Raw genomic sequence first — 18,556 nt, forward strand, 5'->3', positions numbered from 1 at the left:
CCTGTCAAACGCAGCAGAGGAGTTGCGCATGTTGTGCATGCCGGTCAGCAAACCTGGACATACGCCAGCCACAGCGTCGTTTGCTCGCTCAAGTCCAAGTGAGGAGTCAATTCTGGACTCGTCTCGCGAAATTTTAGCCCTTCTTTAGTTTTGTCTTGAGGTGTTGGGGAGGTAACAACCGGGGCGGTACCAGGCCCACGCCTGACCAAAAATTACATTAGAAAAATGACTATATTTTAGTTAAAAATTATAAAACAAATTAATAATCTCTTGTTTAGTCCTAGGCTTGATCAATCTCTGATTCCGTCCGACAACAGAAGTGTGTGTCTGTTTACCAGGGATCATGTACAGTGTAGTGTAGCAGAGCTGGCCTTGTGACCATGTGCATACTTGGTTTGTATTAATCGAACCACCGCGTGGCCGTGGTTGTCTTCATGCACTGTGTGCGTGATCAGACAAAAGGAATAACCGAAACACCCCTTTGTCTCGCTTGGGAAGTGGGAACCTTATTTGTTTCCCTTTTCTGACCGGTGACTCCACCAAACCATTTCTCAGATTTCTGCATGCAGATCACGCAGGATTGAAACCCGTACCTAGCTAAACGGCGATTGCTTCGTCGTTACTGCGTACTACCGATGTTAGAGGTTTGATTTTTGGTTGTAATGTTTGATCATTCGTCTTAATCAAAAGAATTAGTACAAATATAAAAACTGACAAGTCGTGCTTAAAGTTCTTTTGATAATAAAGTAAGTCACAGGCAAAATAAATGATGTTTTTATAATTTTTTAATAAGACAAATGGTCAAACATTGCAAGCAAAAAAATCAAACATCTTAGATTATAAAACGGAGGGAGTAGTTATGTGCCAGTTATGCTTTTTCTTTAGAAAGAAAATACAGTTGAATGTTGTATCAGTCAAATTTTATATGGTAACAGCTTGCCCATATTAAAAGAGGTTTAAAGAACGCTAAAGGGTTGTTTGTTTGGAGAGGCTAATCTATAAGTCTCTCCACTTTAGTCCCTTTTAGTCTTTAAAATACTAAACATGAGAGACTAAAAGGGACTAAAATTATCTGGTCCATAAGTCCCTAGGGAATGTGCTAAAAGGGATTAAAGGCCTATAGTATATCTACTCTACTGCTCTAGGCATATAGCTATGTGTGTACTATGTACTATTGAGTAGGTCATTTAATGAGGTTTTAGTTTCTTTTTGGCCAGTCTCAGTGGAAGTTTCATAGGCAATAAATAGGGTGTCATGTAGACATTTTTGATAATGTGGCAACGTATTAATGAAGAGAGAAATGAAATGAGTTTCATGTGGATGAAACCCTCTATGCACAGTTACCTAAACAGTTTGTGTCTTGCATGTAACGTAGGAAACAACAATAGATGAAACTATATATTAAGAGGGGATGTTTTATTTTAGTTTCAAATATCTTTAGATGACATGTCACTCTAGATAATCGTGTTCATGAAACTTACATTGAGAATGACTTTAGTCCTTTCAAACAAACAAGGTATGACTAAAATGGACTTATGGAAACAAACAATATTTCAGGGGCTATTTGTTTAGAGGAACTAATCCATAAGTCACTTTAGTCCCTTTTAGCCCATAAAATACCAAACAAGAGGGACTAATAGAGACTAAAAATAACTAGCTACGTAAGTCCCTAGGGGACGTGCTAAAAGGGACTAAAGGCCTATAGTACTCATACTCCACTTCTCTATGCCTATAGCTATATGTATATGATATGTACTATTGAATAGATCATTTAATAAGGTTTTAGTCCCTCTAAACAAACATGGTATGACTAAAAAAAACTTATGGTTTAGTCCTATGACTAATTTTTAGTCCTAGGACTTATAGAAACAAACAACATCTAATCATATTGTGGTAACTGTGGTCCGCAAGGAATAAAGTAAATGCCGGTGAGACAAGGAGAAGTGCTGTGTATATTTGTTGATCAATTGATTACTGACTCCAATTCCATAGTTCTTATCCGTTATCCGTTTTTTATGTGTGTTAAAACTTCTAAAAATTCAACTATTAATTATTTTTAAAACTTTTAGTTTGAAAATACTAGTACGGATATAGATGAATCTTAAAAAGAAATTTAATAAAACGAAAATATTTATTTATTTTTATATGTTCTAATAGAAATGTCAGTCAAATATAGAATATAGATTTTGAAGAGCGTGGTCTAAAATGAAAGGAATTATCGGAACAAGAGAGAGTACTGTGGTCTTAAATTTCAACATTAGCGAAGAAGGAACGTGCTCCAGTATGCAGTTATGAAAAAGAGGAAGCATGGCAAAAGCCAAATGACCCATTCTTGAAAATTAATACTGATGGCTCTTCTCTTTTATTGAAGACCGTAGGCGCCAGGAAGTTGACATGACTGCATAATGGTTTTTTTCATGGTGAGATTGACGTCCACTTTGGAAGTGAAGTTCCGGTTACTCACCGAATTATCGTGGATATGCTTATTGAGTTTTCTTTTTTTTTAAAAAAAAAACTTTCCAGATAGATCTTTCTTTCAAAAGTTAAATAAATCCAGTTTCAAATCTGTGGTGGTTAATACTTTAACTACGTAACAATACTCTACGCCTCCACGGTGTTTTTCGTGCTCCAGTCCGCTCAGCCGATTAGGATGGAACGAACGGAAACTCTGGTCCGTTTGCACCGGGGTTAACGTACTTTCTCCATTTCAAAAAATAAGTTGTATCTGTATGATTCTATACTGTCTATTAGTATATTCTTTCATAATATATTATCATCATCTACAAATTAAAATTATGCCAAAAGATTTTTCGAATATGTGTGATATCAGAGATATACTCTTCATTTTTAGTAAATGGCGTCGTTGACTTTTTGGTACATATTTTATCATTCATATTATTCAAAAAATATGTGGATATTTGAAAACGTAAATTATAGTGAAAATATATTTAGTAACAAATTCAAGCACAACATAATAAATGATAATTACGAATGTTTTTTGAATAAGACGAATGATCGAGCATGTAACAAAAAATTAACGATGTAGTGTATTAAAATACGAAGAGAATATTTCTAGTTCAAATTAGTTAAAATTTTAAATATTGGTTTACAAAAATTGTTGGCTCATACTTTAGAATGGTAGCAAAGTACCTAACTCTTTAGTTGTTGTAGGTGTGTTCAGAGTCTTTAGAAGCTGCGTCTGAATGGGGGATTTTTGGTGGAATTTAATGGGAATTATACTAGTCGCTATGAAAATGTTCCGAAAAAGCCCTAAAATTTGGGTGGACAGTATGCCTGAGGACTGAGTTGTACTTAATTTGGTCGCTGTCGATCAGACTTGTTAGCAGTAGGGTACTGGACGGTCAAGCTCAACCCCAAACTCATTTTTCTTTTTAAAGAAAGAAAAGGAAAAGGAACATACTATATGCTTCAAGCTTTTGCCGTACGACACAAATATTCTTATCTTGGGCTGGGTTACGTGCCGGAAATAGGCCGGCGGTCTATTGGGCTGCTTGTACTGGCTACAAGGCCCGTAATACACACGGTTCAGGCTTGAAAGCACCTCCGCTACACACAAGTAGTGGTAGACTAGAGGAAAAGGTCAACTTTAGGTCCCTCGGTTACGCTCGAATTTAATTTGCGTCTCCAACCATAAAATTAGGTACGGATCATCCCCAAACTTTGTATAGCCGTCTAAATCGAGTTTCTTGGTGATACTGAGAGCATTTTTAGCTAACGTGATGCTTACATGACCTATTTGATTTTAGCCGCGTTCGCCATGGTATAGATAAGTTAACTTATCCCTGACACGAAAAACATAGTAATAGATATATATTAATTAATTATTAATTATTAGAAATATAAAATAGATTAATATGATTTTTAAAATAACTTTGTTATAGAAAATTTTTGTAAAATATACACCGTTTAGCAGTTCGGGAAACGTGCACGCGGAAAACGAGGAGGGATAAGTTAACTAGGCGGGGACGGCGAACGCGGCCTTTGTCCTAGTCCTAAGTGACATTAACGTAATGCTTACATGGCACCAGAAGAAAATTAAAAATAAAAAAGTAAAACAAACATATGGGACTCATATATTAGTAAAAAAATAAAGAGGGTCCCATCTCCTCCACCTCACCTACCTCATTCCTCTCTAATGTTCTCATGATCCTCTCCATCTCCCTAATTTCATTTTTTTGGTTATCGCTGCTGACCTTCAATGTAGGCATTCCACGTGTCGTTGAGCTCGACGGTCGCTCTACTTTCACGCGACGGTGGAGGCTGCAAGGGAGGAGGGATAGGGAAGCTCTTTTAGGCATGAACTTTGTCCTTCTTGCCTAGAGCTCTTGCAGTCTTCATCTTTTCGCTCGTCCACCACAACCGTCGGCGTCATCTGACCTCTCCTCAACTGTTGTCATCTGTCACACATTGGGTATGAACCCTCATTGCCCGCCTAACCTAGCTTCTTCATGGATGGGAGCTTACCAGCTATAGACATGACGAAGCTCAAAAAGGCGGTTGCGGGCTACAGTGGATTGGCGGCACCATGAGGGGAAGAAGGTAGTGGACCTGCCAGAATCCTTCACTAGTTGAGGCAGGATCCAAGGCTAAGACAAGAGTTGCTTGGAATCACGATGGAGAGGAGTTGTTCTGGGTCAACGGTACCAATGAAGACAAGGTGAGGGAAGTGCAAATTGGTCGAGCTTAGGTGACCCAGGTCTAGCAGGTTCCATTTACACAAGGACCAATCAATAAAGCTCGTGCATGAATGATTTTATTGGTGAAACCATTCATAAGTACTTCATTATGTGATTTGAGAACAAAATGTTATCCAATGAATTAATTATGATTATGATTCACGGAGAAGACCGGGATATATTGGGTGATGAGTTAGGAGAAGGACAAGACAGGTAAGGACATTCAAGTCAAGATGGAGAACCAATTCATATCAAGTGCAGGTCTACATTGATATTCAGGTTCATGTTTCACTAAATTGGTCACCTAGGTCACATCTAGAATCCAATTTTGACATTCTATATATGGACAAAAAAGTAACAATATAATCTTTCCAATATATCTGGCCTCATATCAAAATTCCATCGGAGTTGACATGAATCATCTCAAGAAGAGGGCGTACAAAATTTGTTATCTTTTGGACCGTTAGGCCTTATATTGTATTAGAGTCCAATAGAGACACATCCATGGGTCCTTGGATAACCCTAGAACCCTAAAATTAAGTATCAATCATCGAATGACGGATAGGTTTTGCTTAGCTTATTCTGTCATTTGTACTTTCACCGCTAGTTCAGTTTGTGAAACCCCAACTTGTGATATTCATTGATATTCACAATGTATTCAAATTGTTTTTTGTACTCTCTGTGTATGTTTTTGATTCACTTGCAGGAGATAAACATCTTGGAGATGTCAACCACATTTTGTCAATGTTAATAACCAATAGAGCGGTGGTGTAGTGATTACAAGGGGTTCGATTGTTTTAGTTGGAGTCTTTGGATCATCAACATCAAGTCCTGATAATCGGCTTATCCATACCTTTCGAAAGATTGGGTCCCTATTTCCTCAACAAAGTAGGTGGAAATGAAGACTGTTCCTAGCCGGGAGAACCTTATTGCAGCTCAGCGAATCAAGTGGTTCAACTGGAACCGGTGTAGCTCGTTGGTTGTACTAGAGTGGACTTCGAGTGTCGACTCGAGCTCGACAGTGAGTTAGAGGGGCTTGGGGAATGGGAACAGATCGAGCTTGAGCTTACCCAGTGTAGGACAAATGATACGAGGGCCTTCCATTGTTTGCAGCTGGAGGGAAAAGGACAAAGGAGAGAGAGGATAATGGAAGAAAAGAAGGGGAAAAGAGGTGACGACACGTGGGCCACATAGTTTTTATATATTTAGGTGGCCATCCTTTTTTTTCATGTTGGAATGCCAGCTAAGAGCCACACGTATGTGCCGTCTCATGTAAAGGACCTACTATACATGTCAGCCCATGTTATACTTAATATCGCCGATGGACTTAATTTGGACTGGTTTTAGAGGTTAAGAGGTATCCTCTACCTAGGGATGAAAATGATAGGAAACATTACAAGTATTTTCTTTACGAAAATGGCCAGGAATTTTTAAATTTATGAATTTGAGTGTTTTAGTTGTAAATTCAATACCATGTCGACAATTTAAGAAAACTAATTTTAAAACAAGAACGATAAAAAAATTATTATTATTGTGTTACTTTCAAATACATTGTGGGTATGTTGTACAATGTCCATCTAGTTGATACACCTTTTTGCCAACTTCAGATGGTGATTCTCGAATAGAATTCAGTAATTTAGGGTGTTTTATCTTGTGTTGGTGTTTTTTAATTTATGTTTTCTTTACATGTCAGTGTGTGCTGAGTTTGTTCATGCGTGGACTTTGTAATATTTCGCTGTAGCTTGTTGAGGTTATTCCATTATCTGAGAAAAAAAAACTCGGCAATAGTTAGAGGACCCAAAATAGAATTTCTAGACTAGACGATTACAACACTCTGAAGCCCAAGCTTTAATAATCTCAAAAAAGGGGCCCAAGCTTTTCACAGCTGGTCATGGTCTCACATCCATACGGCTAACAGAAATCGGCCCGGAAGGCCGGAATATGCTACGCTTTTCCGCTACGTAAACGCATAGGGGCTAGTCGCCAGCGCTTATTTTCTCAGCGTGTAGAGTGTAGTTTGCTTTCGACTCTGACCCTCTCTTTTGAGAAAAAATTGGGAGGGCATTGGGATTCTTTGAGTTGCATAATTGGAAGCTTGCTACTCCTATTTGCTTAAGCATCACCCAATTCCCAATCTTTCAACGGAACAGGTAGCGTTTTGGAGGTTATCGGTGTCATCAAGTAAACTGAAGTCTCTTTTCTACCACAAGTTTCAGAAAAAGCTACAATACCTGCTGCAAAGGAACATGAGATTACAAGTTGACTCTACACATGTGGTGATTATGTGTTTATGTCTATAAGAGGCTTCAACTACTCATCCCTAGCTATCGCTCCAAATCATCCTCGCCTCACAGGGAAATGAGCAGCGTATAAGGATTGGGCCGGCAACTAGCTGCACTGCTTTTGATTTTGAATGCTCAAAAGGAGAACAGTGAGCCACTGGCAGAACGGCGTAGCCTCACCGTCAGTAGGCAGCAACTAGTTGCCGCGGTCTAGTTGTAGGCCACAATCGAGCTCGTTGCGACAGACACCGGACAGTGACTTGACTCAGGAGGCAATAACTCCTTCAGCTCAACCAAAGGTGGCTTGGCTGATCAACTGCCCGATTCTGAAGGGTTCAGTTCAGTTCCTGCTTCCTAAGCCAAGCTGCCTTATCCAATTAGCCGGCAGGTTGTGTCAAGCCAGTTGCGTTTAGTTTATAGCAAACCTTCTGGAGCTTGATGGAGTTAGGTCGAGGCGATATTTCTATTGCAACTAGCTCACTCGGACGAATGAACTAGCGAAAACTAATAAACCATAACTACGACTCCAGCTCTCCAAATTGTCAATTCTTGTTTTTAAAGCCATAAAAGTAGCTTGCCATCGGCCAGCGGCCAGCGCCGGTCGATACATGTCAATACCATCGATATAGTAATATAGTTATATTCAGGCATTGACTAAGTTAATGTTATATTTTTCTTTGTCTCCTTTTCTTCTTTAATTATTAGACGTTGACTCCGCTTTACATTAAGTAATTTGCGGCCATTGGCAGTGTCAACGCTTGCTGACGATTTATTTGGGGGAAGCTCAAGGCCATCTTTGCATCTTGCGGGAGTACGAAAATATAGTTATTACAAAGAGGAGACTATATGCGTTTCCTTTTTCTTTCGACATGGCTCAAAAGCAAAGTGATCGAGTTTCCTTTATGAAGGGTCGGGATAAGAAAGCAAAAGAGTAGTTCGTAATCGATCCTGCGGTCAAAACGAAACTGGAGCTTTCCTCGTTTTTTATTCCTTGCAAACCTTGAATAGAACCTGACTTATGTTATTTATGAAAAAGAAAAATACTATGGAGCTTCTCAAACTAATTAAGACGCCCGCCCGAGTAACAAACCAAACTAGTCTTGCCTCATCTTGTATTTAACAAATAGTTCTTGTGAGATAATCATCGCAAGTTCTCAACAGTGCATTTTGTATTTAAGGGTTTTTTTTTTGTCTCTTTACAGCTGCTGGGAGCGACTGCTACCTGCATGGTGGGTGCAACGTCATTCCACACAGGCCGGATTCTTTATTGCGACACTTTGCTAGCATGGTACCTGGAGTTATGCCTCCGGACTCCAGCTCCCTCTTAACTCAAAGGTTCAGAGCATCTGTGCACATCACTTCCCTTATTGCGTTTCTTTTCCAATTTGATCTCCAGGACATATACACAGCCGACCTCGTGCATTGTTTGTCAACCTCCTAACATCCATGTTCATGGATATATATATAGTCAATTCATACAGCCAACAGAAAAAACTCATAACTTCTTGTAAGTATAGATAAGACCAAGTAAGAGATGTAACAATGGTTGACCTACTTCATACTTGGAGCAGGTTCAACCAAAAGGATAATCTTACAACTTGGCTAGAAATTGGAGTTCTCGGGACGGGAAGAACGGGTTATTGTTAATGTAATCGTAGGGCAGTGATGCTACTCATTAGTAGCAGTACCACAAAGTGTAGTCCGTACCGAACACTTGACTTGCTCACCTTGCTTGCAGCAATGCCGGCATGTGTTGACTTGGGCCGTGGACCATTGAATCGAACGTCGAGTTCGGCGTCGCAGCAAAGCGCGCGCGGTCGAGCGTCTCGCAGATCTCCAGACGTTCGGCTCATGTGCACAAGCCGTCTTGAAAAACGCAGCTCCCTGCCTCCCCCTTCAACGCGTTTGCAACGTGCAGGCGGGCAGGGCTACGTCGCGCCTCACCGACAGGGCGTGGTTTGGGGCCAAACTGAGATCGGATCAGGGACGCTCGCTCACCGAATCAAACCCGGCGCCCGGCTCGACCGGGCTCGCGTGGCGTCGTCGGCGAGCTGCTTAGCTGTTGTTCCCCTCTCGTCTGGCGAGCTCCTTGTGTGTGTTCGCGACAAACAAACGCATCAATCATACCGAGCAAACGCGCGTGCCGCGCGCCGGTTTGGCGGGCGAGGCGGGATGCGCTAACAGTTTTACCAGTTCGCGCGGCGCTGGGACGCACGCGCGGCGCGGCGTGCTGCGCTCTCCGACGACGAGGCGGCCCACCACCACCTTGTATGCTGGAGGGGGCAAGACCGCAAGAGGGATGAACCGTGAACGTACGATGCAAAAAGTGAGCGGACAAGGCGGCATTGCGGCCAGGTATGTCGTACTCGCTGTGGGGAATGGAAGGGGATGATGCATCCGATCTGACGCATATCCCAACTGCTAGTGCAGTGCAGTGTTGTTGCAGCGCGTTGCTGCAAGCCAGGTCGGTGTGGCACCTCTGGCCCCTTTGGCCGCCGACTTCTCCCAAAGGTGCGATTCTTTTATTGGTCGGAGACAAGAGAGTGTCGCCAGCTCCTCACTGATTAATCCGGAGAGCCATCCGATTTATCCGAACGAGCAACCAAGCAACAGCAGGTAACTAGGTAAGATGTGGCGTCTAACTGTAACACTCCACAGCTGGCTGCCTGCTAGGTGAATGCACCAACTCCTGAACGAATCGGTCACATTCGGAGGAACCTGAATAAGCGAATGGCCGAATACCTGATGTGTAATCTGAACTTGACCCAAATTTGATCCCATCAAAGTCGTCACAGAAATTTTTCTCAGGATGTTGTTGGGCCAAAGTACAACCATAGAAGTCATGTACCTTACCTGCTCGTCCGGGTGGGTTTGGTGGAGCAAACTGCCGCTTACCCCCCGAACTACCATAATTCTGTTCCGGACTCACAAGCCACAATGTCAAACCATCAGGCAGCAGCCATTTATGTCCCTTCCCCCACAAAAAAGACCCCTTTAGGCGCATGCGTTGACCTCCGGGCCGGGCATGTTTATGTTGCGTTTGAGCTATATGGTCTTCCAATGTCATCGAATCACCAACCACTTGGCCCGCTAGATTTTGCTTTCCTTGCGTTCCATCTCTCTCACCATCGACGGGAGAAGAGGTTGTTTGGCAAAGCCGTTGTACGTCCAATCTTGACCGGTGCCGCGGTACCGCTGATTAATTGGGCACAGCCGATGAACTAAAAACGGGATTCGCACAATCTTGAAACGTGCCGCGAGACGATTAAATTAGCGAGCACCGCACACCCCGACCCCAAATTTTTTATAGCTAGCTCGTGTTTCATACCGTGATACGGCACGGAGTACTGCTTATTTTGGCTCTTAACTAATGCTGTCTGTGTACACACGAGCTACACGAATCTGCAGAAATTTAACCCCCTTTGCGGTTTACTACTACCACGAAACCTGTAGTAGTAATTTGTAATCATCAATTTGGGTAACACACTAGCGCATCTCGTGTTCCTCGTTCCCAAGCATCTGAGAAAACGCATGAACGCAGCGTTTCTAATTCTCCCCCACTGCAAAAGCAGGAGGCCGTCCGTTGATGAGCCGGTCGTTAATTAGCCGCGCGTTCCCACCCACACGCGCAGTCCAGTAGCCGCGCGTGCCGACGACGCACCACCCAGGCACCCACACACACTTTCTGCCCCCGCCCCTCGCCAAGTTGAGCTTCCACGCACACCAAACACCTTGCCCATTTCCTAATCTTAACACCCCCCGCCCAATTAACGCCAAGTCGTCTTCTCCTTCTCCTTCTCCCCCCTTTGTATATAAACGCACGCAGCCACACACACCAGAGCTCAGAGCTATCACCACCACCAACAACAACAGCAACAACAACGCATTGCAAAAGCAAGGAGAAATCTGAAGTCCAACCACACACACAAGAGAAGGAAGAAGCAAGGAATGACGATTGCAGTGAGCGGGAGCTGGACGCGGCTGCGGACGCTGGGCCGTGGCGCGTCGGGCGCCGTGGTGTCGCTGGCGGAGGACGGCGCGTCCGGGGAGCTGTTCGCGGTCAAGACCGCCGGCGCGGCGGAGGCGGCGATGCTGAGGAGGGAGCGGGGGATGATGTCCGGGCTGTCCTCTCCGCACGTCGTGCCCTGCATCGGCGGCAGCGACGGCCCCGACGGGTCGTACAATCTATTCCTTGAGTTCGCCCCTGGTGGGTCGCTCGCCGACGAGGTTGCCAGGAATGGAGGTCACCTCGAGGAGTGCGCGATCAGGGTATACGCCGCGGATGTCCTGCGCGGGCTGGCGTACCTCCACGGGAGGTCGCTCGTGCACGGGGATGTCAAGGCGAGGAACATAGTGATCGGCGTCGATGGGCTCGCCAAGCTCGCCGACTTCGGGTGTGCGAAGACCATGGATTCGGCGCGGCCTGTGGGAGGCACACCAGCGTTCATGGCGCCGGAGGTGGCCCGCGGGGAGGAGCAGGGGCCAGCGGCAGACGTCTGGGCTCTCGGATGCACGATCATCGAGATGGCCACCGGGCGCGCGCCGTGGAGCGACATGGACGACGTCCTTGCGGCCGTCCACCGGATTGGATACACGGACGCCGTGCCGGAGGTGCCGGCGTGGCTGTCAGCTGAGGCGAAGGACTTCCTGGCCATGTGCCTTGTGAGAAACGCCAGCAACCGGAGCACCGCGGCACAGCTCTTGGATCATCCTTTCGTGGCATTCGCCTGCCACGAAGTCAAGGCAGCGCAGCCGCTGAGGTGGGTCTCTCCGAAGAGCACACTGGACGCAGCATTCTGGGAATCGGAGACTGACGACGAGGAGGAGGCACACGAGACAGCAGAGAGCCTGCGCCTCTGTGATAGGATCAAGTCATTGGCGTGCTCTGTTTCCGCCTTGCCGGATTGGGACTCCGACGAAGGCTGGATCGATCTGTTCGTTGAGCAGTGTGAATCTCGCGATTCGGAGGAGGCCAAGGAATCGGTTGATGTGGCGGGCAGCGCGCCAAGCAAAGTGAGCAGCGCCGCGACGGTGCCAGCTGCTGAAGTGGTGGCTGTCGGCGGCGGCTGTCGTCCAAGCGATGAACTGGACGTGGAGGATCGGCCATTCCATGGCGATATCCTAGCCTCAGATCGTTCAATCGAGCGTCGGAATAAAGTCTGTGCTAGTTCAGACAACGATGTACTTCTATTTCGATTACTATGTAACGGAATTTATGCAATGGAATTCTTCCAGCTTTTCACAAATCTTGCTGCTCTGCTCTGTTTTGTTCCCGCCGTTCCCACTCTGTTTTCGTCAAATCGCGAGCTTCAGGCATGTATAGAGTAAAAGCGCAATCCGTACAGCGAAATATTACTCGGTAACTTTACTAGTTACCACTTTCGCTAATAAACAACTGCAGAAGCATAGCATAACCTGCCTGTGACACCACGGCATGGGAACCCCTTAATCACCCGTTCCATGAATCCCTTCGACGGCAGAGAAACAAAAACAATCGATAACACCTGAGGTTTATTCCGTTCTGGAATCCCAAATCCAATCAAGTAATCAACGGCTTCTCGGCCACGAAACAGGTGGAGGTTTCCCGTCCCTGAATCGACACGGGTGCCGCGGGCGTCAGCCTTCACGTATACTACGTACGTAGTACATTTTTTTTAGCTGTGGAAATGCACTAGTCCACTTTAATTAATCTCGTGGCTAGACCAAAGCCTCCGTGGTGGGGGAAAAACCAGCGACCACGAGCGGCGACGGCGCGGGCGTCGATCACCTCACCTCGCAGGGCGAAAAAGAAAGCCGTACCTGCCCCTTTCGCGCCCGGCCCTCACGACGGTGATTGGCCCGGATGCCCGCCGTCCTGGGCCCCAGCCGGCCCAGCACCGCCCGTCCGCGAACCGCCCGCTCAGCCGCTCAGCGCTGACGGCTTCAGCGTGCAGCCTCTTATCTCTCTCCCTCTCTCCCCTCGCCGCGACGGTGCGTGCGTGCGTGCGTGCATGCATGCGTTGATGTCACGCGTGGGGTCTGCGCGGCGCCGCGGCGGGCACCGGCTGACGTGAACCCTCGATCATCCGTGCCATCACCCCGCACTACCGTGACACCGGTCCGGTCCGTCTAGCCAGGCGCACGCATACATGCCGCGCGGTCAAAGCGTGGGCACAATAATTTGGGCCGCGCGCGGGCGGCCGCGGATGGCTGCCGGCCTTGCCGCCCCGCCGATTATCCCGTCCGGGCGTCACGCAACGCACCGGCTGCCCTGGACGCGTGTCCCGGCGGCCAGGTAGGTTCGGCCTGGTGGCGTGCGTGACTACGTGTCCGGGTGGGCTCGTGTCGTGTACCAGGTCGAGCGCGTAAAATTTCGGGCGTGGTGGGGGCACGAACGGGCGTATCGGGATTGGGCTACAGCGGATAAGGGGGAAGACGTAGGCGAGAGCTCTGGATGGAGTCCACGGGTGAGTGCATTTTGGGGGTGCCCTGTTGCCAACTCGTGCCACGGAAGAGTCCACGGCTTTCGGGTCGCCTCTCCCGGGTGCCGAGTCTTTGCCACTTTATGCCCTGTGTTACTTTCGAGTCAGCTTGGTTTGGGGCACAAGTAGGAGAGCACACATTCATTACTCGCTCTGTTCTATGTTTTTTATACGATGACTTTGATTTTTTTCTATTTAAAACAATTGACTGTTTTTTATTTATGTCGTTGATTTTTATGTCTATGTTTGATCATTCGTCCTATTTAAAAATTAAAATAATTATTAATTATTTTGTAATGGTTTAATTTATTACTAATAAACTTTAAAGTAATTTATATTTTTTTAATAAGATAAGTGGTAGATAGTAGAGCCAAATAAAAAAATAGAATGAGTATTAAATCTTCCACCAAAATATAATTACTTTTAGTACTATAGTTATCCCATTAATCATTTTACCTTTCATTTTTCTTTTCTATTTTATTCTAACCTACTGCCACAGCTCCGTTCATTTTTTCCTAACCTACCGTCGCAGGTCCGTTCATTACTTATTTATTAAGATTTCATAATAATTTTCTTAAATTTAATCATATAACCTATAAATAATTATATTTTAAACTCGGTATCGGTTCTAGATACGTCCAGATCATTTAGTTCGGTCGTCCTTGTGAATTAATGGCTTCTTGATTCCAGAAAGATCCAGAACATTTAGGCTATCGGTCGATAGATGGCTCATTGATTCATTTGATTGCGACAATGAGACCTTGGCGAAGTCAGCCCGCGGTTTCGATTGTGCGAGGGAACACTGTGGGTTGATCGCTCATTAGGTGGCCCTTTTATCATGCGAACATGTACTTCTGCATCTAGAGAATTTCTGCCGGTCTTTTGTGGTCAACTCAGTGCCAGAGCCAGCTTTGGTGGCACCAAACTGAGCTGCCGGGTGGCGCGACCAGTGATTTAGGCGAACTGGCTCCACACAGCCGATGGTGAATGTATCTTTTAAGACGCTGTTTAATTAAAAAACTTTTTCTAAAAACATCGCATCAAATTTTTGGATACCTAAATAAAATATTAAATATATATAAATACTAAAACTAATTATATAGTTACGGGAGAAATTGTGAGACGAATCTTTTGAGCCTAATTAGGACGTGATTAGTCATAAGTGCTACAGTAACCAATATATGCTAATGACGGATTAATTAGACTCAAAAGATTCGTCTCGCGGTTTTCCGGCAGAATCTGAAATTTGTTTTATAATTAGACTACGTTTAATAACTTCAAATATGTGTCCAAAAATTTGATGTGATTTTTTTAGAAAAATTTTGCTATCTAAACAAGGCCTAACCCTGGACAAATAACAATGTGCTTAAAGATTATTTACACGTGTAATTTGCTCATATCTGAAGTCTACCTATCCACTAGTAATTGCTTGAATGTGTTCTTTTTTGTTTTGCTCGTCTACCATCTGCTACTGCTTGCCCTGGCAATTAAACAAGTGTCAAGTTATTGTCTAAATGCTAAACACCTGTGTGTTACTGTGTTGCCTCGTCTAGCCTTGACAGAAAGTAGCTTTGCTTTATGCATCAATAACTAGGGGTCCAATCGGGTTGATCCGCCAACCTACTTATAAGCTAATTAAATGGATAACCACTTAAAAATGGGTTAACGGGCTAACCCACTTATGTGTAGAAGCTGTTCAGCCCATAAAGTTGCCCACCCTTAACCCACCCCTTGAGTCCCTGACATAACTACACTGTTCTTCACCGAATAAATATTATATGCTTGGTTTGGTGATCAAGCCCAAACTACGTACTTGTAGGATGACTACAGGTTGATTATAGTCGACTATAATTCAACTAAATAAACTAAATTTTATTTTATGATAAAACTTAGTTCATTTTATTGACCCATGCACATCTGAAGTACTATTTTGTATCAATCCATACATGAGGCAAAGAGGTATGGTCCACCAAATCCGCCTCCCCCCAAAAAGTTATCTAATTTTTCTTGAACTGGACTTACGAATTAGAACTCCAATTATTTTTAAAGATTCGAAAATTCTACCTTGGGCCGAATCCCTCTCTTCCCAACCCATCTCCTCCCCTCTATTTCTCTCCTCTCTCTTCTCTTTCTCTTTCATTCTTTCCCCTTTGGCAATTTCTTTAAGCCATGACTAAAATCTCTTTAAAAAATGTGAACTACATGTAGATAGGAGTTTTTTGGTGTACTAGATCCTATGTGTTCGAGGTTGTTGACGTGTACTTTAAAAAAACATATGGGTTGTCGAAAACGTAAGGTCAATTTTTCTAGTCTAAAGTGAAAAAGAATAGATTTAAGGATGATGAAAAGTAAAACTTAGATAATAAAATAAGCGATCCACTAAAAACACTATACATGACCTCGGAAAATGAACAGGACATGACCAATGGGGTATTTAACAATTCGTCACTTCATTAACAGTTTAAGAATGTGTTGCTATATATATATATATATATATATATATATATATATATATATATATATATATATATATATATATATATATATATATATATATATGAGTTTAGGACTCACTTGTCATATACATATAAATTAATTGTCAACATTTAGGAGTGAAAAATAGTTAAATATCCCCACTGTATAAGTATAAACTCTTTAAAACCCTTGACATTCCCTGATTTCTTTCATGTTATCTAAATATAGAAAATAAAAAAATAAGGTATATTAATGTGTGGTATCTGAGTACACAAACCAATATTAAATTTAACTTCTATAAATTATAAAAAAATGATTATAAATATACATATAGAAATCAAAGTTTAATTGGCACCCTCGTCAATATGCGTATGCTTATGCTTATAAGCCAAAATTTGAATATTTAATCTTAAGTTTAGAGGTCATCTTGAAGTTTTTTTCATCGTAGTTTATTTTTTAATATTTGCTTTTCGATCACAAAGAACACGTATATAAACTTTTTATTCATAAATTATTTCGTTTACAAATATGACGTTGGCTTTTCCCTAAAAATACCGAGTAATGACCTCCTTGTTCTTTTATTACTTAACTTATAAAGATCAAATTTGGATAGATACATATTTATATCATGCAAAAACGGGAGAATATTCTACAGCGATTAAAATCCATTTTCCTATATAAGCTCACCAAACCTGGCTCTCTAGCTCGAGCTATAATCGGGCGCCCTGCTGCTCAGTCCCGCATGCTTGCTTTCGTAGTCTCGTATCTCTAAACAAACATAAACAAACATGATAAGTCTTGTAATATGGAATGAAGCAATATGTCTCTGCCTCCTTGCGGACATTTTGCATCGACATATGCATATTTGAAATAATTAAAGTTATTACATATTTATGTATTCGGCGATCCGATTATAACTTTAGGTTCGTTATTTTTTTATAACAAGATGTCACATGATTATATTTAGAAAAAAACATGGGTTATATCCTTTCATATATGATAAATGATTTTCAACAGGATTTTCAACAGGAATTCAACTTCCCGTTAAAACATTTTTATGACTTTCCGTTGTTTCATCCAATGTATTTTTAATGTTTTTTGGTGTTGGTTTAAAATGGTCCATAGGGTATTTTACCGTTGTTTCATGGTTACTGGAGAAGAGGGAGAAGTATATCTGGAACAAAACCTTTTGTGATTTTTTAATGTTTCATTTATTTTTTATGCTTATTTGTGTTGAATCAAAATATTGGAATGCACACCTACTCCCTCTGTCCCTAAAAAGAATCAATTCCTAGTTTCCCAAGAAAGAATTAGGAGTTAGTCAAATGACCAAAATACCATTATTAATAGCAAAATAATGTTGGTGTGTGGGTAACAGAGAGATATGGAAGAGATAAAATTTCTCGATATGTGGATTTATTTTTTTTGCATAAATTTAAAACGCTTTGAATTAATTTATTTTGGGACGAAGAGACTATGTGAGGTTTCTTATACCTTTTGTGTCAACGAGTCTTACATCTGTGATGGACACGCATGTCAGTTGTTTCAATAGTTGAAACTTGATATTTCGTACTCTAAGGCACAAATGTTTCAAAATATAAATTTAATTATGTGTCATTAATTAATAGGTAAAACATATTTTAATTAATAGAAAAACATTTTACATGCGATAAAAACATCGACCTTTGTTTAAAGAAAAATCATGCGCATGATGTGTACTCCCTCTCTCCCAAAGCAAACCAAATTTTCACTTTTTACCTATAATTTTTGACTCTTCGTCTGATTAAAAAAATTTATAATTAATATTTTTATTTTTATTAGATGATAAATTATAAATAGTATTTAACGTGTGACTATTTTTTTTTCTTAAAAAAATTTTGAATATGACAAATGATCAAACGCTGGACACGAAAACCGAAGACCGAAGAGTTTCTTATCGTGGGAGAGACGAAGTAGTGGATTCACGTCTTTCCACACCTAAAGTTCCGTACACCTATTTTTTGTTTATGCATGGGCAGTAGCCCTCTCTCTCCACTGCTTTTTCTAAATGGAAAAAAAAAACAATACTATCCTCGTATTTTATGGACCAGACTCAGGGCTCCTTCGCAAAAGCATGTTCGGATGCACTTGGTTAGCACGCAAAACGAGAAACATCATTGATATATGATTAGTTATGTATTTTCTATTTAAAATTTGAAAAATGGAATGATATGATTTTTTAAACAACTTTCATATAAAACATTTTAGTAAAAAATTATATCATTTAACAGTTTAAAAAGCGTGCGCATGGAAAAAGAGGTGAAGATTAGTTCCTTCACCCTCCTGCGAACGCGCCCTCAGTTGTCGTTTTAATACACGTCTAATTATTCATTTTATTTAAAAAATATATAAATATATGAAAAATATAAACTATAATTAATATTTAGTAATAAATCTACTTAAATAAAATAAATAAGAATTACACAACTTTTTAACATAAGATGAACAACATGTAAATAAAAGTTATTGACCTCATTAAAAAATCAATATTATAAGAGTATTTTTTTCATCCTTGAAGAGATATCACGAGCTACCACTGTTTTTTATATAAAATTTGATATCTTTCGGTATCTAGATACGAGAAAATATTAAATTTTATATA

At 42.1% G+C, this 18,556-nt stretch overlaps 1 protein-coding gene across 1 annotated transcript; it reads left to right on the top strand.

The window, feature by feature from the left end:
• Positions 1-10,824: 10,824 nt before the first annotated feature.
• On the top strand, positions 10,825-12,307 carry LOC102708397 (mitogen-activated protein kinase kinase kinase 17-like). Its single transcript, XM_006646175.1, has one exon. It carries the CDS (start codon positions 10,928-10,930, stop codon positions 12,305-12,307), a length of 1,380 nt encoding a protein of 459 aa, XP_006646238.1. The 5' UTR covers positions 10,825-10,927.
• Positions 12,308-18,556: the final 6,249 nt, after the last annotated feature.

The sequence above is a fragment of the Oryza brachyantha genome, chromosome 1 (assembly GCF_000231095.2).
Source record: "Oryza brachyantha chromosome 1, ObraRS2, whole genome shotgun sequence".
Taxonomy (NCBI): domain Eukaryota; kingdom Viridiplantae; phylum Streptophyta; class Magnoliopsida; order Poales; family Poaceae; genus Oryza; species Oryza brachyantha.

What these genes read in the sequence shown, in the direction of transcription:
- LOC102708397 (XM_006646175.1), top strand. Translation starts at nt 10,928, where the DNA reads ATGACGATTGCAGTGAGCGGGAGCTGGACGCGGCTGCGGACGCTGGGC.